The sequence below is a fragment of the Melopsittacus undulatus genome, chromosome 6, assembly GCF_012275295.1.
Source record: "Melopsittacus undulatus isolate bMelUnd1 chromosome 6, bMelUnd1.mat.Z, whole genome shotgun sequence".
Classification (NCBI taxonomy): domain Eukaryota; kingdom Metazoa; phylum Chordata; class Aves; order Psittaciformes; family Psittaculidae; genus Melopsittacus; species Melopsittacus undulatus.
The window spans coordinates 47,008,362-47,029,032 of NC_047532.1; the positions used below are offsets into that span (position 1 = coordinate 47,008,362).

Consider the following 20,671-nt stretch of genomic DNA (forward strand, 5'->3'; position numbering starts at 1 on the left):
GTCCAGTTGCCTGCAGGGCATGAGCTCAGCCCTACCAGTTATACTGGCTATGATCTTTATTTGTACAGCTCTTCTCGTGCATTATATTTTGGGCTAACCACATGGATGCTCTCTCAATTCACCTGAACACACACCGGACATTGTTGCTCCATTAAAGTGCCAGCCACAGCAGAGTCCTTGGGAAGGGATGTCCTTGGTCAAAGTAGTCATCTCAACACATCACACAGCCTAAATCCTTCCAGGCTTGTATGAGCCACCCTGCAGCTTTTCTGACAGCTACATTTGGGAGGTACTTGGGCTATCTTCAGTGCTCAGCAGCCAGCTAGCACACCTCAGAACAGCTTCAATTATTCTTATCCATGATCTCCAGGACCAGTGTGATCAGCAGTCCAACGAGGATTCCTGCCAACCATGACACATAGGTCACATCTTCAGGCAAAGGACAGCACAAGAAGTTTTTCTGCTCCACATGTTACAGCTGAACGTGCAACCTGCGAAGTTCTAGGTCAGGGACCCAGCATCACAACACTATGCCTAAAGGCACACAATGGCCACATGCTCTTCACCTCCAGTCCCATGGGTTCAGCACCCTGCAGAGCCTGACTCTGGTCACCAGGCAGTGGCGGAGATCATCTTCTGCACACCAGAGGTCCCTGCAGGCAGCCTCCAACATAAGGCTAGCTCACCAGGAAGGCCATTTCTAAGATCCTCAGGGATGTCTTCAGCAGGAACAGTGCCTGCAAGCCTTCCCCTGTGGAGGGATACCTGCTCCTAGTTCCAGGCCAAGACATCATCCAGGCAAGCAATCCCTGCAGCATTTTGGAATACCCCAGAAGGCCCCATGTAGCATCAGGCACCAAATGAGATGCAGACCCACCATCAACCCCCTCTAAGACCTCACAGACAGGAAGCTTTCAAAAACACACCACTCCACCCAATAACAGCCTCACACACAGGCAGAGTCCAACCACTGAGAGACCTTTATACCCCTTAGAGGGGTGTGGCTGTCCCTGACTGGCTGGCACAGCTTACAGGTGGCAGCTCCGGATTGGCTCAGTGCAGTCTCCCTCACACTGCGATTGGTGAGCTGCTGCTGTGAAGGGTGAGGCAGCAGCAAAGACATGTGGAAGCACATGGTTGGCTGACGGGAAAAGTCAGGTGGCAGGCTGCGATTGGTCAGGCCTTGGTGCTGCTTGACTGTGGTTGGTAGAAACAGCATGGGGGGGGAGAGGGAAGTGTTGGGGCAAAGGGATGAACACGTCGCAGCATGGGATTGGCTGCTAGGCTGTGCTGGAGCGTGGGGATTGGCTGGGATTTGATGACCAAGCAGTGGGGTCCGGGGATTCCTGCCGTGGCCCATGCACTGAGCAGCACCCAGCCTCAGTCCCCAGTGCAGGGACCAGCCTGTCCCCCTTCTCTGCTCTGCAGCTGGGATGCTTCTGCCCTCTGCACTGAGGATACGGAAGCACATCTAGAGGGCTGCCTGACCTTCCTGACACTGTCACAATGGGATAAAGACAGGGTACGGAAACACCAGGGCTGCCTTGCACAGCTGGAGGTGAGGGAGCCAGCCTTGCCCTCTCCATCAGCAGTGGCCATGGGACACATGGCAGCCAGGCAAGGACCAGGAGCTGTGGAGATGGCAGACTTCTCAGCCTGCTCTTGCCTCACCCCCCACCGCGCCATGCTCTACCCACCACCAGTCTGTCTGGCTGCAGGCAGCCACGGGTTTTACCCATGTGCCAGATCCAAGAGGACCCTACTACTCAAGACCCCCAGGTTTTGGGAGGCTGCAGGCCCGGTCCTGCTCTGCCGTGGGGGCCAGTAAGGCCACTGGTCCCCCAACACCACTCCGCCCAGGGTCCCCATGTGTCAGTGACACAGAGCTGGTTCTCACCAGCCCCTCAGCTGCAGAAACTTATTTGAATAATTTGCCTCACAAATCTGCAAGCACCATCTCAAACCGCACATCACCGGAGCCCCTCATGGTGCACAAGCCATGCACCACGCAGCCATGGTGAGATAGCACAGCTCCCGGTGCTGCACAACCAAGCAGCAACCAGCAGTATGGCAACACTCGGCAATGCTCAGCAGCACAGTTTGCTGCTCCTGTGCTGTCATATCCCATCAGGGACATGAGAGTACCTGCTAATTGAACCTAGTGCTGGCCTCCAGAGTGCTAAGAGCATCCCATCACCCAGGCAGGGCTGGAGGCTGCCCGTGAATTGAGGCAGTAAATCTGATAAGCTATCAGCTAGCACCACGATTAGTTGGGTAATTAGGGACAAGGAGTGAGTTTTTGAGCTTGTTTGCCACCGGTGCAAATACAGAGTAAGTGACCTGGCTGCTGCTGGGGCTCAGGAGGAGCTGTGATCAGCACCCTTGAATGCACAATTCCTCTTGGGGTTTTTTGAAGGGTTTCTTCTTTAAGTAAAAAAAAAAAAAAATCACCCTCCAGGATCTAAATGTTAACTGCCAGCAACCACACCATGAGAGAAAGAAGCAGGTCAGCAGGGCAAGGGCAGTCACCAGCATGAGGGTTTGGGAAGCACAGGTACAAGGCAGGTTACATGCAAAAAGCCTCCAGACAGAGCCAGCTGAGCTTTTCAGAGCTCCAGTGCCCTAGAGAGAGGAATGATGAAATTGAGGGAATATTAGGAGCTAAGCAGCAGAGATCTAGGTGAAGTTACAGCACTTCTGGTTTAGTTAAAGCAGACAAATCCCAGCCTGCCTCCCAGGATCTCACCACCAAGCCCCTGCTAACTTGGCATCCCAGCTGGGCAGCCAGTGCAGGCTGGAGCAGCCCTCAGGGGCCAGCTCTGGCCGAATTCAATCCCTGCTGAATGCTGCCTCCTCCAGCATGCATCCTACCCTGCTGCCAAGGATGCTGTAAACAAGCCTGTGCTACCTCACACAACCCAGAAGGGGAGGCATTTCATAGAATGGGTTGGAAGGGACCTTAGAGATCATGCAGTTCCAACCCCCTGCCATGGGCAGGGACACCTTCCACTAAACCAGTGGCTCAAAGCCCCATTAATCCGGCCTTGAACACTTCCAGGGATAAGGCAGTCTGATCCAACACTTCACCCACCGCTCTCACAGGGTCTTCCCAGTATCACCCACTATCCAACTAGAGCATAATTCACAGCAGACACTGAAAAGATTTTGGGGATGGGTTTCTTGTGCCCACTGCTCCAGCCCAGCACAGTCCCCAAATCCAGTTGTAGATGGACAGGATTACTGAGCATCCCATACCCACACACCCCAGCTCACCTTTATAGAGCCTGCATCTGCAGTGGTTTCCTGGCCTGACATGTCCCTACCACTCTCCAAGACCAGCCAGACCCTTCAGGAGCATGCAGAAGTCATGCTGGAGCACCGCTGCAGCACCCCAGAGTACAGCTATGAGAACACATTGCCCCTGGGATAGCACAGCCCTGTGCTGCAGACACCACCTGGGCCCAGAGCCCCCAGACCCACCCCATCAGCACTCTGCACCCCTCTACTCTTGCTCAACCTAACTTTTCAGCTCAAGTCCAAAGCAAAGAAAGGAAGGAAGGCAAGAAAGAAATAAAAACCAAAACCAAATGAAAACTAAAACAAAAAGCAGCAGTTGGGAGGCAGCCTTGTTAGGACAACTCGGCAAAATAAAATTCCGGTTTATTGTTGGACAACATTGTTTCACACATACATCAAACAGGCCAAAAAAATAAAAATAAAAAACCAAAACAAACAAAAAAACAGCAACTTCATAGACAGAAAAAAAAATAACACCCCCCCCAAAAAAAACCAAAACAAAAAACTTTTTATCTTTGGCCTTGCCACCTCATACAAACCACGATCTATGGTACAGCTAAAGTACAATACACAAAAAAAGTTACTGGAATGCTCAGATAAGATTGTAAATTCTTTTTTTTTTTTTGCATTTTTGTCTCTTTTTTAATTTTTTTTACAAGGTTTTGTTTTATTCTCCTTTGAGATAATGGTTTGGGCCTGGTCACACCACAAGTAAAGTCAGAGATAGGTAACAAGAGAGATATACACTTCAAAGCCCCCCTTTTGGTCAATCCGAGATCACTTAAAAATGGCGGACCTCCTAACAATATGTACAAAAATATAAAATGTAAATAAAAAATACAAACAAATTCTCCTTTAAAGTACTTTTAAGAAAGAAAGCAGGGCCTTGAAGTTTTGGTGCTTGGGGGGAGGGTCTATGGGAAAGGGGGGTTCTCTCCCCGCTAACAGGCGAATCATTTCTTATGGTCATTGAGTGGCAGCGCCGCGCCGGGGGGCTGGGGTTCACTCTACTTGGTGAGGATGACCATGGCAGAGGGGGGAGGAAGGGCTGTGTGTGTGTCGGGGAGGGTAAAAAGGGCTGTAACGGGAGGGAAGGGGGTCCCAGGGGTAAAGAGGATGCGCTGGCCTTTTTTTGTTGGTTTGTTTTCCTCCTTATTTAAAAAAAAAAATAATAAATTTGCTGCCTAGTCATCTTCATCGGTTTTCTGCTTCTTGGGATCAACGTCGTCATCCTGGAGGGAAAACAAAGCCATCAGGAGAGGTGAAGGGGAGCAGGGCTGAGAGCCCTCTGGCGTTAGCCACAGCAGGGTAGGCAGCCTGGTTTCAGGTCCCTCCCCCTCCACAGGGACACGGAAATACAAGAGTACTTTCCTTGTGCAAAATCCTCTTTCTCAGCCAGCTCAGGAGGCCCTGAGCACCGTGGGACTTCACAACCAAAGCCAGCAGCTCGGCACAGACAGAGCCGACACCCCCACTAAGCAGGCCAGCATATAAACAGAACTGGGCCACATCCCTGGTGAGGCACGGGAGCAACACAGGCAGGGTGTTACAGCCTGAGAGCCCAGCCTGGCTTCTGACACCACTGAAGCTCCCCTCCAACTCTCTAAAGACAGGTGGCTGCAGGCAGCCAGGTGCTTTTCCTACCTCATCATCCTCAGCTGCCCGTTTGCCTGTGGCTCCCTCAGCTTCATCATCTTCATCACCATCCTCTTCCTCACCTGCATGGAGAAAGGGAAAAATGAGACCCTCCTGAAAGACCCCCCCCCGAGACCTTCCTCTTGGAAGGTTACAGGACCACACACCTTCCCAGTGAGTTTAATTCTGGCTCAGCCCCACAGTGATGCCCAGGCGTTTCATCTTCCCAGCTGGCACAGACAGCAGAGCCTGAAGACACAGGGGATTTCAGGGCATCCCCCACTGACTTGACCCACCCAAGGGGAAATAAGGATTGACTGTCAAGTCTGGCTTACACTGTACTTGTAGTACAAGCAATGGGACAGCAAAACCAGCACCTGCCACAAGCACCAAGATCACACATGCACACTGAAGTATAAATTGCTTTCCAGTGGCTGCTCCTCCCAACTGCTCCAGATTACTTCTGCTTCCCTTCGCAGCTATTAGTTCATCTTTAATGAGTTAAGAGAGCCAGAACACATTAGTTCTGAGTCAGAACACTTTCTAATTATCAGAACAGCAGACAAATGTTACTGACTTATCTTGCAGCCAGAGAAGAGAATGAGCAGAGCTCTGGGCTTTGACCCACTTTGAGCTCAAATAGGCCAGTGGATCAGAACAACCAAGTCTATCACCTTTGTGCAGTTTTCGGGAGTTGGGGGCAAGATTAAAGGCTGCAGAGGAACAACCTCTTGGCTGCCAAGATGAGTCCCTTGTGTAACAGGAGACCCTACTAAAACTTAGAGCATCAAGGCCAGTAAGCTGGCTTTAAACCACAGGCACAAGCCACACATATAGACAGCTGGGGGGATTAAGGTCAGCCCATCCTCCCTTCCCCTCTCCTCTCCTCGGCATGTGCCCAGTGGCAGCATGGCCCATGCAGGGGGAAGGTCCAAGATTAGCTACCAGCAATGGATCAACACCCCGGTAGCCATCACATGCACTGGGCCAGTGGGCAGGTCAGGTGACAGTGCCAAGCTGATTGGGAGCATTTTTAGTTCTTTGAGCTGCTTTAAGCAAAGCAAATGAGATGGGATGGGGACAAGGGTGAGAAAAAACACACCCCCAAGCTCCCCTCTGCTGTCAAATTCTAGAATGGAGTTTGGCAGCAAGTGTTGGACAAAAAATACAAAACAAAACAAAAAAACCACAACCCGATACAAGCTGCACTCACTGTTCTGGAATCTGTTTCCTGCAGCATTCAGCTGCTCAGGTGCAGCTATCAGGCAGAGATCACCCAAGGGCAGCAGGCACAGACAGACAAGAGTCCATGCAGAATCGCAGCAAGGTGTTAACACCTCCAAGCACCATGTGCCAAATTGTGCCTGTGCTGGGAACAGCATGCCTGGCACCTCGGGACTGAAGCTCCCCAAGCTTGTCACAGCAGTATCCAAGCAACACTTCCACCCCACACACACATGCCTGTGGCACGCACAAATCCCCCTCCTGTCCAAGGGGAGGTAAGGAGAGGCAACTGTTCCTCCCCCTAGGGCAGGAATGGAGGTAGATGGGTTCAGGATAGCACATGGCAACACTGTGCTATATCCCCAAGGGTTAAAATCCCAAGTATGAAGAGGACCAACCACAATTCCCATTTTTTTCCCTAGTGAATCAGCAGACAGAAGGCTTCTGAGAGCAGAGTGCTACCCCAGAGGCAGCAGCTTTCCCTGCTTACACTGTCTGAATAGGTGCTGGCCTAACAGTCATTACATTTCCAGCCTGTCTTCCAAAACTAACCAAAAGGTTAGTAGGTCAGCACATAAGACTGAAAATTTACAGGGATTACCCACTAATAGCTAATCAAGGGCCCCAAATTCATTTTGGCATAAGAATGGTTTTCTCTCAGCCTTAACGAGTGATAAAAATAAACATTATTCATCCAAGCAGATCTTGGGGGGGAAAAAATAATAGCAGGGAGAGCGAGAAGTGATTCGGCAAATCACTGCTGGATCCCTGGTTGCTGCTGCCAAAACCCACTTCCAGGCTGAGTCAGGTCAGGAAGGAGGGGAGAGCAGGAAGATGCAGAACACCACAGACGGAGAATGCTCAAAGCAAGCCTGTCAGCTCCTGTTGAAGGGAGAGGGAAGAGCCACAGGTTCCTCCACTAGCTTTCACATGGCATCCAGCCCAAGAACTGGCTGGGAGAGCAGATCACATCAGCCCCTCAGCATGTTACTCCACAGCAGCTGCTTCGTGAACAAGGACGGCTGTATCTGTCCTCTGTGCCTGGACCAAGACACTATCACCACGGCTGTCCTCGTCCCACTGGCCACCACTTGCTTGTGCAGCAGCAGCCTTTGTGATCACAGGAGCTAAGGGCACGTTTTGCTACTCACACGGAAGGGCTAATGCACTTATTCAGCACCACAGTACGGTGCCGTCTGGCTGGAGGAGGGAGGAAGGAAGGAATCTGCCCTCAACCTGCTGGAAGGGATTCAAGACTGACTTCACTCCCAGCACTGGTGGCTGGGGCAAGCAAGGAAGGACTGAATCCAGCTGTAGCCACGAGGGGGAGATGCTGCTTTTGGTTTTCTGCTTCCTGGCAGTCGGCTGTGCAGGGCAGGACACAGCCATGCCATGGGGCACGGGGAACAAAGAAAAGTTACCATCACCCTCTTCTTCCTCGTCCTCTTCCTCACCACCTTCTTCTTCCTCTTCATCTACTTCGTTGTCAGCCTCCTGCTCTCCATTTTCCTCGTTCTCCTTGGCAAGACAAAACATCACTTAAAAAAATGCACTGGGGAAGGGAGAAGGGGGAAGAGATGTTCAGCACAAGTGGGCGTCCCCACCTTCCCTGCCTAAAGCAAAGCTCCAGCCCATCAGAGCTCCAGGCACGCATCCCGTTTCCTGCCTGCCTGCCTCCACATAAGGCAGACAGCCCAGGCATGAAGAATCAAGTCTAGAGTAACTTGTGGCTGCAGCTGAGGCTAAGCAAAGGCTCTTCTGACACACTAAAATGTAGCAGAGTGAATTTCCCCAGCACCTTAAAAATAGGAAACCAACCAGTTACTTGTACACAATGTGTGTCCCCACTCAACTGATTGTAACACTGTAAATATCGGATTTGGGTTGGCTTTTTTTCTTCTCCTCTTCCAGCGCCTATGAAGGAGGTGGCACTGAACATGGCCTCACCCGCTCAGGAATGTCTGTTGACCCTGAAGCACCAAATGCTGCAGGGCTCTGCACAGTGCTGCCATTTGGAAGGGTCCCCTCTCAGCAAGGCTGGGGACAATTTCACAGAAAAAAAGTGAGGAGAGGGATGTAAATAAAAAGAACTACTGGAGCAAGGGCTGCCTCTCCCTGCAGACTGTAGCCATACTCACAGCATTGCCGTTGGCCGGTGCATCTCTGCCATTTTCTGTTTCTTCAACAACTTCCTTCTTCTCTTTTAGATCCTGGAAGAAGCAGAAAAAGCACACAAGTCACTCTGATTCTAGCTGCCTGGGTCAGAAAAGCAAGAACAGGGGTGAGAAACAGTCTAAGAGAGCAGGATCTGGTTTCTCTTCACACCCATTTGTTCTGCAATTTGGTCACTGCATTCTGACTCTTCCTTGGGAACGGGAGAGCGTGGGGATGAATCTCAATCCAAGTCAGCCTTGCCACAAAGCAGCTATCTATAAAAGAGTCAGCTCCGTTTCATGTCTGAGCTCCCAAACACACAGCACGGGCCACCTGCATATGCTCAACAGCAGCAGAGCTGCCTGACTGCCCATCTTAACACAGTCCACACAAGCTTCTGCCATACCACAGAGAGCCAGCAGCCCCCTTCAACACATGGGCTCAGCTGCCCCAGGGCTGCGGATGTCCATGGCTGCTCCGTACGCTCACAGCAGGAACAAATCCCAGGGACTCATTATCTGAGACTGCGGTCTCTGCCTTGCCTGGGGAAATTTAGACAGCAAATACTACATGCCTGGTCTTCCTTGCAGAGGAAGAAAGGAGACTCCAGGATCCAGCTCGCAGCTGTAAGTGTAACAGGATGGGGTGGGGGAAAAAGTCTATTTTTACACTGAACCATGAGCCATGCCTGGCTGGTTTGGTTCAAATCACCGTGAGCAAAGCGAGATGAGAGCTTGTGTGTTTTTGCTATTGATCACTGTCAAAATGTCATGCCAAGTCGCTCAGCAAACAGGCTGAGAGGATCCAACTTTATGTTCCTGCATAAAGAACACTTGGATTTAACACTGGCATCTCTGCTCACATCCTCCTCCCCTTCTGTTCCTCCATCAGCTGGAGCAAGATCCTTCAGCACAAGAAGCATTCACTCAGCCAAGGAAAGCAGAGGCCCTTCTCCAAGGCTAACCATAGAGCCGGCTTCTGCAGCAATTGTGGTGTTTAAGACACCTCGCTGCCCTGCTGCAGCAGGAGCAGCTCTGACCCCCTCCCGCCTGCCCTTCCCAGCTGCCTTGCAGTGTTGCAGGCACTTTCACTCCTACTAAGACATTACCACTTCCTTGTGGAAACACTGTGGGTAACAGCACGGCCCTGCGCCTGCTGGTGTGACTCTCAGTCTGTTTTGGGAGGGTTTCTACTACCCAACAGGCTGCTTAGGTGGGACAGGAAGAAGTTATTTAAGCCACTTGAACCCAGAAGGGTACACAGAATGTTGCCAGTGGTGCCCAGCCTGCCAGGACACTGAGGATGCCCTAAACTCTGGGGTGACTCCACCTGTTGATCAAGCCTCACCTAATCACATCAGCACCCCAGGAATCTGGAGTAGAACAGAACACCCAAGCTCCCTCCTCACACTCAAAACACAGGCCACTTCCTTGACAATTCCACCCTGGTCTTACACCATCAGTGGCTCCTCCATTTCCTGAAGACTAATGACAACCCTGTAACTTCTCGTGCACTGTTGCACTGCTGCATTCTGCAGCCACGACCTCACATAAGGCACATGAGCATAAGGGCAACAAAGCATTTCCCTATTTAAACACAGCACAAAGCAAGTAGTCAGTTTCCATATCTTGCTATGCCTGCTGGTTCTGTTCACAAAACATAAGCGATTCTCCCAGCAAAGGAACAGCTCATTCTGGGGGATACCAGCTGAACAAGTCTCTGGCACTGACCCTTCCCACACCACTGAAAACACCCTCAATTTAACGACTGTGAGGGTGCCAGGTCACGAAGTTTGTGCTAGCAAGAGGGCTGCTGAGAGGGCCACAGCTTCTCTCTCTCCCCTGGTCCAGTCCAACACAAACAGGCAGATGTTTGCAGCAGCCTCCAGACAGAAGGCTGTGCTGCTGCAGCTCCAGAGCTTTGACAGAGCCTCTAATTATAGGTGCGGTGAAACTGTTTGTCCACAAGTCTCGTTTAGTCATGCACCGACCGCCTGGGCAGCCTGTCCCTGCTCTGCTCCCGCAGCGCGAGGGCCAGCAACCCTCCGTGCAGCCGCAGCAGAAGGCGGGATCCCAGCAGGAAGGCCCAGGTGTGCCGCTGCCGCAGCAAGGAACCGCGGCCATGCCCCTGGCACACACACGTCCCCTCGGGAGGGCGGAGCAGCCGCTGCCGCTCGCGCCTCCCGCCGGCAGGGGGCTCCCTCGCGCTGCCACGCGCCCGGCCGCCGTTCAAACCGCGCGCCACTCTGCGCGCCCCTCTCATTGGCCGCCCGCCAGTGCGCCGGCCCGGCGCCCGCGGAATGACGGGAAGTGTAGTCCCAGCGAGGGCGTCGGACTCCCGCTCCCAGGGGGCGTCGCGGGCAGGGCCGCACGTGGTGGGCGCCCGGCGGCGGACGGGGGCGGTGCTCGGAGCGGAGCCACCGCCCGAGCGGGGCGGGATCCCCCCCTCCCCGCCTCCCGGGAGGGCTCTGGACGGTAAGGAGGGACGAAGGCGAACGGCCCCTGTGCCTCCGCGCTTCCCCACCGACATCGGTATTGGTAGGGAGAAAGCGGGTCACCTTGCCGCTGTGCGCGCCTCCGCCCGCCTAGCAGCGTGGATACTCGTACCCCTCCTGTGAGGGCGAGCCAGGGACGAGGCCCCCTTCCCCCACGCTGTAAAGGGCAGGGGAAGGTTAACGGCAAACTTGGCCCAGTTCCCCCGGGGACGGATGGGGATGGACCCGCCTCACTGCTTCCCGGCTCCGGGGGAGCCGAAGGCAGCGGGGACCGAGCCGCGGACCCTGAGCAGAGGCGGGGAAGGGGGAGAGTGTACGGCTGCGGGAGCGGGAAACAGAAGTGAAATCTAGATTTATAAGAAACGATGTTTCGTTGGTGTTTTTCGCAAATCCTCTACCGTGAGGGATTTTTTCCGCCAACCTCGCTTCTCCGGTAGCGGCACGGCCAGGTGCCGGACGGGGCGCAGGGCCAGGAGGCCCACGGGCACAGCCATCCTATCTCCCGCCGTCTTCCCACACATACGCACGGGCCGAGTCAGGTCCCCAAGCAACTTTCCCGGCCGCGGCCCCGGGGTTCGACGGAGCGCATCACTGCCTGGGGCCCGAAGAGAAGGCAGCCCGCCTGGGAGACCGGCGCCCCCGGGGGACGCTCCGCGGCGGCTCGCAGACAAAGGCGGGCGCCGGGAGCCGCAGCGGGGACCCCGGGGAGAGCCTCTCCCGACCGGCATCAGCGCTCCGCAACCGCTCACCATCACCTCCAGCACTGACTCGCAAAGTTACCCCTCTACGAGGAGTTCGGCCCGGGGCCGGAGCCCCCAGCGCCGTGGGGGCTGCGCCCGCCGGGGCAGCTCCGAAAATATCATCTGTCCACCACCCCTTATCCCTCTCCTCTCCCACAGCAGCACTGGTGCAGCCCCCTGCTTTTCCCCCACCTCTGTGGGGGGACTCCGAAATAGCGAACACATACACACACACACCCCCTAACCGGGGCAGCTCCGACACAGCTACTGCCTTCCCCCCCTCTTCCGGGGGCTAATTCCGAAATAGTGAGTGCTCCCCGTCCCTCCGGGGGCAACAACGACCCAGCGATTAACCTCCCCTCATCAATCGGGTGCAACTCTAAAATAGTAACCGCCCCCACCCCCATTTTCGGCAAGAACTCCACAGCAGTCACTGCCCCCTCCCCCCCAGTCCCTCCGGCGCACTCCCCCCAACACCCGCGCAGGGATCGCGGCTGAGAGGGACCCAAGTTTGACGGGGCTGTCAAGCTCCCGCAGTGGATTGAATGAGACGAGCGCCGCCGCCATCCCCCGCCGCACACGGGTGCCGAGCCACAGCCATGCCCCCCCACCTACCCGCACACACACGCACTCCCCGAGCTCTATCGTGGCGGGACGGCACCGCGGCCGCCCTCGGGAAGGTGGGAGGTAGCGGGCCGCGGAGCCGGGCGCGTCTGGCGACACCAGCGAGGGCAGCGAGCACGTTTCCCACACGCTCTAGACAAAGAAACGGCGCAAGCGGCTCCGCGCGGCGGCCCCGCGCAGAGCGCGCCGCGAACTTCCACCGGGGGCGGGGGAGAAAAGAAAGGGGGAAGAAGAGGTGAGTGGAAGGCGAGGCGTAAAAGACAATTTTTTAAAAAAGGAAAATATTTAAATACGTGAAAAAAAAATCCCAGAAACATTCGGGGAAGAAAAATCTCGCAGCCGGTAACGCGGAGCGGGGGGAAGCAGAGGGGGGGCGGCTCACCTTGGCGGAGATCTCGGCGCTGGTGTCCACGGCCGCGTCGGACATGGCGGGGGCGCGCGGGGCTGTGGCGGGGCTGTGGCGGCGCGGGCGGCGGCGCGGGCAGAACAATGCCAAGATGGCTTTGCGCGAGTCAGTGGGGACTCACGCGGCTCCACGGGCCCTCTTATAGATCCGGGGGGCGGCGCGCGCGCTGCTCCGCGCCGCGCCCATTGGCCGCGCGCGCCGCGGCCGCCGGCTCCCATTGGCCGCGGCTCAAACAATGGGCAAGGCCGCTTAAAGCGGCAGGAGCCGGCGCCCGACGACACTGCGGCGATGAGTTCGGGTCTGGGCTCAGCATTATGCTGAAGAGCTGGTCGGTGGGAGGGAGAGCCACGCCTCCTCCGGCCACACCCCTCCGCTCTGCCACGCCCACACCTCCTCCGCCCCGCCCCGCCGTGTGAGGTGGCGGGCGGCCAGGAGGGAATTCATCACCCCTCAGCGTGTGTGTGTGTCCGTGGTCCCCGCTGCAGCCAGTCCGCATGCCTGCAGAGGGGCGGGAGGCGCGCCCGCCCGCCCGTGGAGGGGAAGAAAATAATAGGAGTTAATAATAACAATGCGGGAGAACCGGTGCTGCCCCCCACCGCCTCCCTGCACCCCGCCGTGCCGGAGCGGGCGGGTGGTACCGGAGAACCGTCAGGGGGTAGCCGCGCAGGGGGTTACGTGTGTGTGTGTGGTGTGTGTGTGTCCGTGTGTGTCCAACGCGCGCCGTGTTTTCAGCGCCGCGGAAAGTTTCACCACAACAGCCGCCCGCGGGAGAACGGTGGGAAGAGGCGGCCAGCCGAGCTCGCCGGGGCTGCTGGCTGCCGCCGCTCCGAAACGCCAGATTCCCACCCGTACGTTTATTTCACAGTTAATAAAAACGCACTCGGGCCACCCCAGCGCCCCTTCCCACCACCGCCACCGCACACCTTTTGCACCCGGAGTTTCCCCTCCCGCCACCGCAGCCTCTTGTTACACCAACACACATCCACCCCCCTTACCCCGCGGGCACCGGGGCCACCCCGCACACCCCCCAGCTAATGGGGTAACGGCGCACCGACACCACGAGCGAGAGAACTCTGCCACACTCAAGATGGCGCCGAGAGCCCTTCGTGGGCAACCACGCTTTTTTTTCCCACATCGGGAGCTGCTTCGCCGGCCGTAACGGCCCCGCGGGCGAGGCGGCTCCCCGTGTAAGCGCCCCTCGATGCGGAAGGTACAGAGGAAGGAGCGAAAAGATGAGAAAAAGCACCTCTAGACGGAGCAGCACCTCTGCCACACTCAAGATGGCCGCCAGCATGGGGCAATAGTCGGCAGCGCTTGCTCTCGGAGGGCGGGATATAGGGATCGTGCGATGTGGATTGGCGGACAGCACAGAGCGAACGCTGTGCTGACGCTTTGCGGCTTCTTACTGGCTGGAGCTCCTATCTCTCTAAAGCGAAGTGGCTTTGAAAACCCGGAGCGGGAGCGGGGCGGAGCGCTGGAGCGGAGCAGGAACCACCTGGTCCGGGTATCGGGGTACCCCACACGGGCGCTACCTCCGCCGGCACTGTCACGGGTGGCGTGTGCGTTTCTCCTCGTTGCCGGGAGCCAGGCTACCCCCGAATTGCCTCCCACAGTTTCAGGAGCGCTGCGGGGAATCCATGGCAGCCCCGTACCGCCTGGCACTAGGCGTCGCGGCACGAGGCATCATGGCGCCGGTCTCCCTCATTGCAGCCTCTTAAGTCCCCGGGCGGCTGGGCACCGAGGGAACAGGGCCGCGTTTCCAGGACAAAATATCCCTTCCACAACGCACAGTAGCATTGAAAACAGGCTGGTCCTTGCCTGGTGACACCATGGAGTATTTTTCTCCTCAGCGTCCTGCCTCTCGTGGGAGCAGCCGTGAGGTGCCAATGGGGGGTATGGGGGCCTCAGGGAGGAGGCAAGAGCGGGAGCCCGAGAGCAGAGCCCTGACACGGGAAACTCGCTTTGCGTCAGAGACGCTTCCGCACAGCGGTGCCCCGATCGTGGCTTTCGGGCGCTGCAGCTGAATCGGTGTTTAGGCAGGAGGGGCCTTTTGGGGACAGCAATTTCTCACGTTTGGATGTCCCGCTCTGACCTGGTGGCGGAGCTGGGCGGGAGTGGGGCGAAAGCCTCCCCACTCACCACGGGGAAAGAGCAGAGGAATCCGGCATTTCTGGTCGCTGCTGGCTGCGCCTATCGCTCGGTGGCAGCTACTCTCTACTCCCGGAGACGGCACCCGACAGCGGCTGGGGGTTTGGGGCAGGTTAGAAACACGGCTGGAGGCAGGAGCGCCCTCTGCCACTGTCCAGCCTGGCGCTGGCGGACAGCGAGTCTCTGCCTCCGAAAGAGGAAAGAGAAATCCCACGCAAGCCTAGCTCTAAAATAAAGCACTCCTGCTGCAACTTGGCTTTAGTGCGTGCCTTTTCAAACTAGGGGTGTTCCTTTGGACTTGGGGTTACCACGTTTCATGAGCAGTTAAGAAAAAGAGATGTGGGATATTTGGGAAGAAAATTAGGAAGTCTCAAGGGATGGTCACAGCAGGATCCCACTAACGGGGGGGGGGGGGGGAGGGGGAAGAAGAACGAGCTGAAAGTGGAAGCAAAATTCCCTTAAACCACTCAGCTTCGGAAATCCTTGTATAGCCCTTGGTGCTGTCCCTCTGTGCGGCGGGATAACCCAGCTGCTGCGTGCTCCTGCGTGTAAGGCAGAGGCACAGGCTCAATCCCGCGTTTTACGCTTCAGCAGTCCAAAAAACAAAACAAAACAACAAACTGTTGCCTGTAAAAGGCAGCTGCTGCGCTACCTCTTCTCCACCCCTCTCGGCGGCTGCGGCTGGGGAGCGGCTCCGCAGGGAGCGACGAGAGGAGGAGAAGGAGGGTGGAAGGAGACTTCTCTAAAGTGCCCGAGCATCAGGAAGAGAAGTTTCCAGGGCTGAGCTGTGCCTGGGACCTCACTCCGTCTGCGGCAGCGATCACTTTGGCAAAGTAGGTGCCAGAGGAGGCGGTAGGAGTTTTTCCTCCTCATAGGCTGTTTCCCTGGCTCAGCAAGTAGCAGCCTCTCTAATCCCCGGCGAAGATCCTGCTGCTCAGGCGATTATTTCATCGCGGCAAGCTGCTCCGCGGAGGAAATTCTCATTACACTCTTCGGAAAGGCAGGGGAGGGGCGACTGTCACTCAGCTGCTCTGGAAAAAATAGAGGGATGAGCCTGCAGCATCCCCGGGCTCCAGCGCACGAGATGTGGTGGTGTTTCTAGGTCAGGCTGGTGATGCGGGACGTGAAGCTGGCAGAGATGACATCCTCACTGTGTCACCTTCTGTTCCTCCATTGGCAGGGTTGCACATGGGGGCCATGGCTTTGTGGACGTTTGCTCCTGTGGGGCCTGAAGGAGCATTGCCGTCCTGGCTGGAGGGCAATGGGGAGGTGGGAAGGGGCTTTATGGGTGCTTACAGGAGGGAGTGGAGGTGTGTAGAGCAGTGGGGTTGGCTCACGGGCACAGGAAGTATATTTGTGGGACCACGAGGAAGACGCTGAGACTTCAGAAGACAGATTGTGTTTGGGCAGCACCAGCCAGCACTGCCTAGAGGAGTGCTGATGAGGCCGCCCTCCTCCCCACATCCCGGGCTGCCACTGCTCCATCCATCCCTGTGAGCCACGTAAACAGGAGGGAGCTGGTCCCTGTGGCACACTTTAATTAAGGGATGGAAACATCGACTTCGCCTTTCCCCGGATGATTGCAAAAGGCCCAGGAGGGCCCCACATTTCAGCTCACGGCCATCCCTGCTCCGACACGCGCTCTGCCCCCTGTGTTACAAAACGGGACTGACTCACCGGCCTTTCCCAGCCCATTGCTCACCAAGCCTGGAGACGTTTGCAGGGATCCCTCAGAGGGATGCAGGAGTCTGGCTGCTCTGCACCCTGCTGACGGCCCCCAGGATGGGACACTGTGTCCCTCCAGTAGTCCCCTTGGGCCTCTGTGTGGAGCCTGGGGTGAGGACAGCTTTCTAGGGGGTTATCCCCTGAGACTGGGGGACATGGGAAAGTGAGTGTGGCTTCTCCAGCTCCCCTGACCCTCAGCAGGCAGTAACACCATGGTTCCTTGATGTCTAAGATGTTTGCTGCCTTTTCCACTACTCTGTGAAGGCACTGCCCTAGCTGGCAGGGAGGAGTTGACAAGGGAGCACCCTCTGGCTCCCTCAGCTGGGTTCTGGCAGGAGCCAGGGCCAGGTTGAGGGCAGCAGTACACCCCAGTGCTGCTACTAATCCTGCTCTTGCCTATTGGCAGGCAGGGACGCAATGGGGAGACAAGGGAAGCCTCCAGTTTGGAATGATGGCTTTTCCAGGGTGCCCACAACAGCAGGAGAAGACCCAGCATCACCTCCCTCGCTGCTAGGCACCAGTGCCAGTGATGCCACAGCCCAGGAGCTAACCCTTTCCTTCCCTGCCCGAATGCCAGGATGACCACAGCTCAGCCCTGGCAGGCTGCTGGGGGCCCACAGCCTGGTTTGAAGGCAGCAAAGTTGATTATTGCCTTTCTCTAAAGTGAAGGTGAGGAGGGCATCAGGGCAACCTGCCCCAGAGGCAAGGGGAAGAGACCTGGGCCCCAGAATGTGGGCTTGGGGAAGCTGGAAAAAAATTGTTTCAGTCTTAACGAGTTTTCTGGTTTGGGTTGTTTTTTTCCCCCCTGGTTTGAAGGCTGGTTGTGACTATGAGCCTGAGTGAACAGTGCCATGGATCAGACTCAGGGCAAGGGCCTATCACACACAGATTACACCCACACCCTGCCGAAGGTCTGGGCCTTGGGCCAGAGACATGGTTTCACTCCTTGGGGCTCCCGTCCCATTGCTAAAAGTGATATGTGGAAGAGAGAGCAAGAAGGTGGGAGGGAGGAGGCGAGGCAAGGTTGTCTTCCCTCCCTGCCTCTCCCAGTGCTTTGCAAACACACCGTCTTTACTGTGTCCTCAGGAGGACAGAAAACACCCCCTGCACGTGCTTGAGGCTGGATGCATGTTGGGGCAGGGATCGCTGCATGGTTTAGCCAGCCCAGGCACATGACCCCAGTCCTGCCTTGCTCTCCATCTCCCTTCCTCTTGCTGTCCCCAGAACACCTACCAGGGCCACTCCATGGGAGTCTCCACCCTACCAGGGCCACCCTCCTGCTCCAAGCCAACTATGAGGTGCTAATGGCCATCATTCTGCAGGGGCATCTGTGAGGAGACACACTACTCCTTCGTCCTCATCCTTCCTTGCCACATTGGCACACCTGGGAGAAGACAGTCACAACGTGCACACACATACTCACAAAACCAACCCCAAATCTGGATCAGTATCAGAGAGAATTAATTACTAGCTCATGCATATTCAGATGAGAAACTCAGCTGAACCTGGCGGCAGTTCGGTGCCTGGGGCAGCCCTGGAAAGGAGAAATTCTCTGGAGAGATATAAATCACTGCTCCCCCTCTGTTGCTTCCCCCATGGAGTGCTACCTCCTGGGGAAGACTGAACCTTGATTTGCTTTTTTCCTCCGTCTTCGTTTTTAATCTGCGCGGGGCCCCTGTAATTACAATGGGCTGCTGTAGGGCTTGAGTTATTTATTGGGTAACAGCGACACACCCACCCGGCTCCAGCCGCCCGCCTGCCCGCCCGCCTGTCGCGGCTTGTCCTGCCTACCCAGCGGCGCCCACCACTCCGTGCCATGCCGTGATGTGCTGCGCTGCTGTAGCTTGAGACAGCAGAGGTAGCGGCAGCAAACACAGAGCACCGGCCTTAAGTGATTCACTAAAGATGTCCCTAGTGGTGTAGCCCCTGCGAGCAGGAGCAAGAGGCACCTTCTTGTTTTGTTGCAAAACACCGTCTCACACACACGTTTCTGTGCTGGTACGGTGAGTGGTAGAAGCCTCCTAAACTCACACCGATTGTGCAGTCTTTAGCACCATTTTACAGTTGGGGAAAGCGATGCACAGAGTGGGGAGGCGATTTGCCTGCGATTATCTCAGGAGGTCAAAAAAGAACTCATCCATCCAGCTGATGTGTGGCCGGGTAAGAAGATGCTGGCTGAAGCACTCAGCGCTTCGGCTGAAGGGACCTGTCTCCCTGCCTCTGCTTTCCCAGCAGGGGTCCTCTGCCCAGCCTTTGCTTTACATCCTCCTGCTCAACCCCACTCTTCCCCCACCAGACTGGTGTCTTCCAAGGATATGAACACCCGGGGCTGGAGACCACATGGCTGGAGGGAATTAAATAATTGATGGGCCAGAAGTTTCGAGCAGCTACCAAACCTCCAGAGGCGCAGTGCGTTCAAGAGCAAAGCAGAGACCTGGACAAGCCCCTTCTCTCTGATACAATGCCAACGCGTCTCACTGCTTCCTGGAGCTCCTGGTGAGCAGAAGATGGGGTGCCGGGGGTGGGAGTGCTCCCCCGCTCATCTGGCCTCCCAGCTCCGCCCCCCGCCCCGTGCTGCTGGAGCACTAGAGGGACTGGCCGCCTTCCAGCTAGGCAGGGAGGAGCCAGGGGGAAGGAGATTCCTGCTTCCAGACTAAAACCCTACTGCACGGGATGGTTCCCACAGAGAAGCAGCTTCGGAAAGAGCAAGCTGAGCGGTGAGAGGGAAGAAAGCCTGCAGAATCAGGGTGGGTGCCCAGTTCTTCCCTGCACAAGAGTGTGGGGCCACCAAAAAGCAGCAAGCACCACACCAGCGAAAGGGATAGCTTTTATGCCATAGCCAAGCTGTGGCCTCCGTTGCTGTGGAAGGGTGGAAAACGGCTTAAAAAATTACAGACAAAAATCAACTGGATAAATTCAGCATAGAAACTGGAAAGAGTTAAATCCCATTACTTCCCATTCCGGAGGTCCCTCAGCTCCAGAGCCTCGGCAGCTAGGAGAGGGGTGCAGTCCAACAGCCCCCTTTCTGCTCCCTGCTCTGAGCATCACAGCAGTGGTGCCAGTCACTCACTGTTGGCACAGCCACACCGGGCATTCGTGGGTCACCAGGTGAAAGGGGCAGCTCCTGTGTAACAAATGCAGCTGCATGGATCCCAGGAATCAGCCCTGGCAGGGTCTCAGTAGTGGGAGGAAGAGGTTTTCCCACCTGAAGTGCTGATCCAGCGCTGCCATGGGATTTGTCAGGCTGCAGCATGAAGCATCTCCCTACCTAAACATATTTGTCAATATTTAACCCACCAATAAAAGCAGTGTGTGATCAAATTGAATATTCAATTTGATATACGCTAACCAGGAGCTGGTTTGACATTTCACCAAATGGGAAATGTTTGCTGCCCTTTCTCCCTTTCTAACACATGTTTTTTCATGGAAAGTTGTTGATTTATTTTTTATTATTTATCACTTTTTTTTTCTTTTAGCTGATAATGTTATTATCTGAAAATGACAATTTTCATTTACTGGCTCTGGAGTTTAATGAACAAGCTATTTCAATAACCATTTGGACAAATATTTTTTAAAAAAGAGAGCAGAATCCATTTCAGATCCTCAGAAACAGCCCCCCCTCCACCAACCTCAGTAATTTGCAGAAGAGCAGTTTCTTCTATTTTTTTCCCCCAGCATACTACATGAAACAGTTGAAAGTGTTTGAAGCTGGCAAGAAATGCATTTCTAGCTACTGATGTCATGAAAATATAAATTGGCAGATTTTTCACGCTGGGTCAATGTGTAGCGATAAGCACAATGCCATACCTTTAAGGAGCGGTTTTTGTTGGTAAACAGATGGAAGCAGCCTATAATGTCCGTAGTCAATAATGCATAGCCAATGTGCATTGGCAGGATTGCTGTCAGAGCAATAAATTGTGCATCTTCCTGGCGGAGCCTGGATCATCCTGTGTGCAGACACTGTTGAGCCTGTTGTGGACAAAACACATATCGTGAAGAATCACAATGAATAATTTAGAAAGCACCCTTGTTCTTCTCTCTTAAACTGCCCATTGAATAATTTTTGCAGCTCCCATTTCAAGTGGCCAGAGGAATCCTTCCTATTTTCCATGCCAAATATAGCATTTGTTCCAGAAATGCTGAAACACACAAGCCAGGAAGTTTCCCTTCTCGGTGTGAGTCACTGGAAGTTCAGGCTGCAGTTTCACGATTGCTTCAAGCTGA

At 55.4% G+C, this 20,671-nt stretch overlaps 1 protein-coding gene across 4 annotated transcripts; it reads right to left on the minus strand.

The window, feature by feature from the left end:
- Positions 1-3,626: 3,626 nt before the first annotated feature.
- PTMA (prothymosin alpha) lies at positions 3,627-12,697 on the minus strand. Of its 4 annotated transcripts, none has more exons than XM_005142303.4 (5): positions 12,551-12,697; positions 8,295-8,366; positions 7,584-7,671; positions 4,942-5,015; positions 3,627-4,529 (listed from the first exon to the last, which is right to left on the minus strand). In XM_005142303.4, exons 1-5 carry the CDS (start codon positions 12,593-12,595, stop codon positions 4,482-4,484), a joined length of 327 nt encoding a protein of 108 aa, XP_005142360.1. In that variant the 5' UTR covers positions 12,596-12,697; the 3' UTR covers positions 3,627-4,481. The 4 variants fall into 4 exon arrangements, with proteins under 4 accessions (XP_005142360.1, XP_005142359.1, XP_030898859.1 ...); XM_005142302.3 differs by having other exon boundaries at positions 7,578-7,671; XM_031042999.2 differs by having other exon boundaries at positions 7,584-7,674.
- Between the last annotated feature and the right edge of the window lie 7,974 nt (positions 12,698-20,671).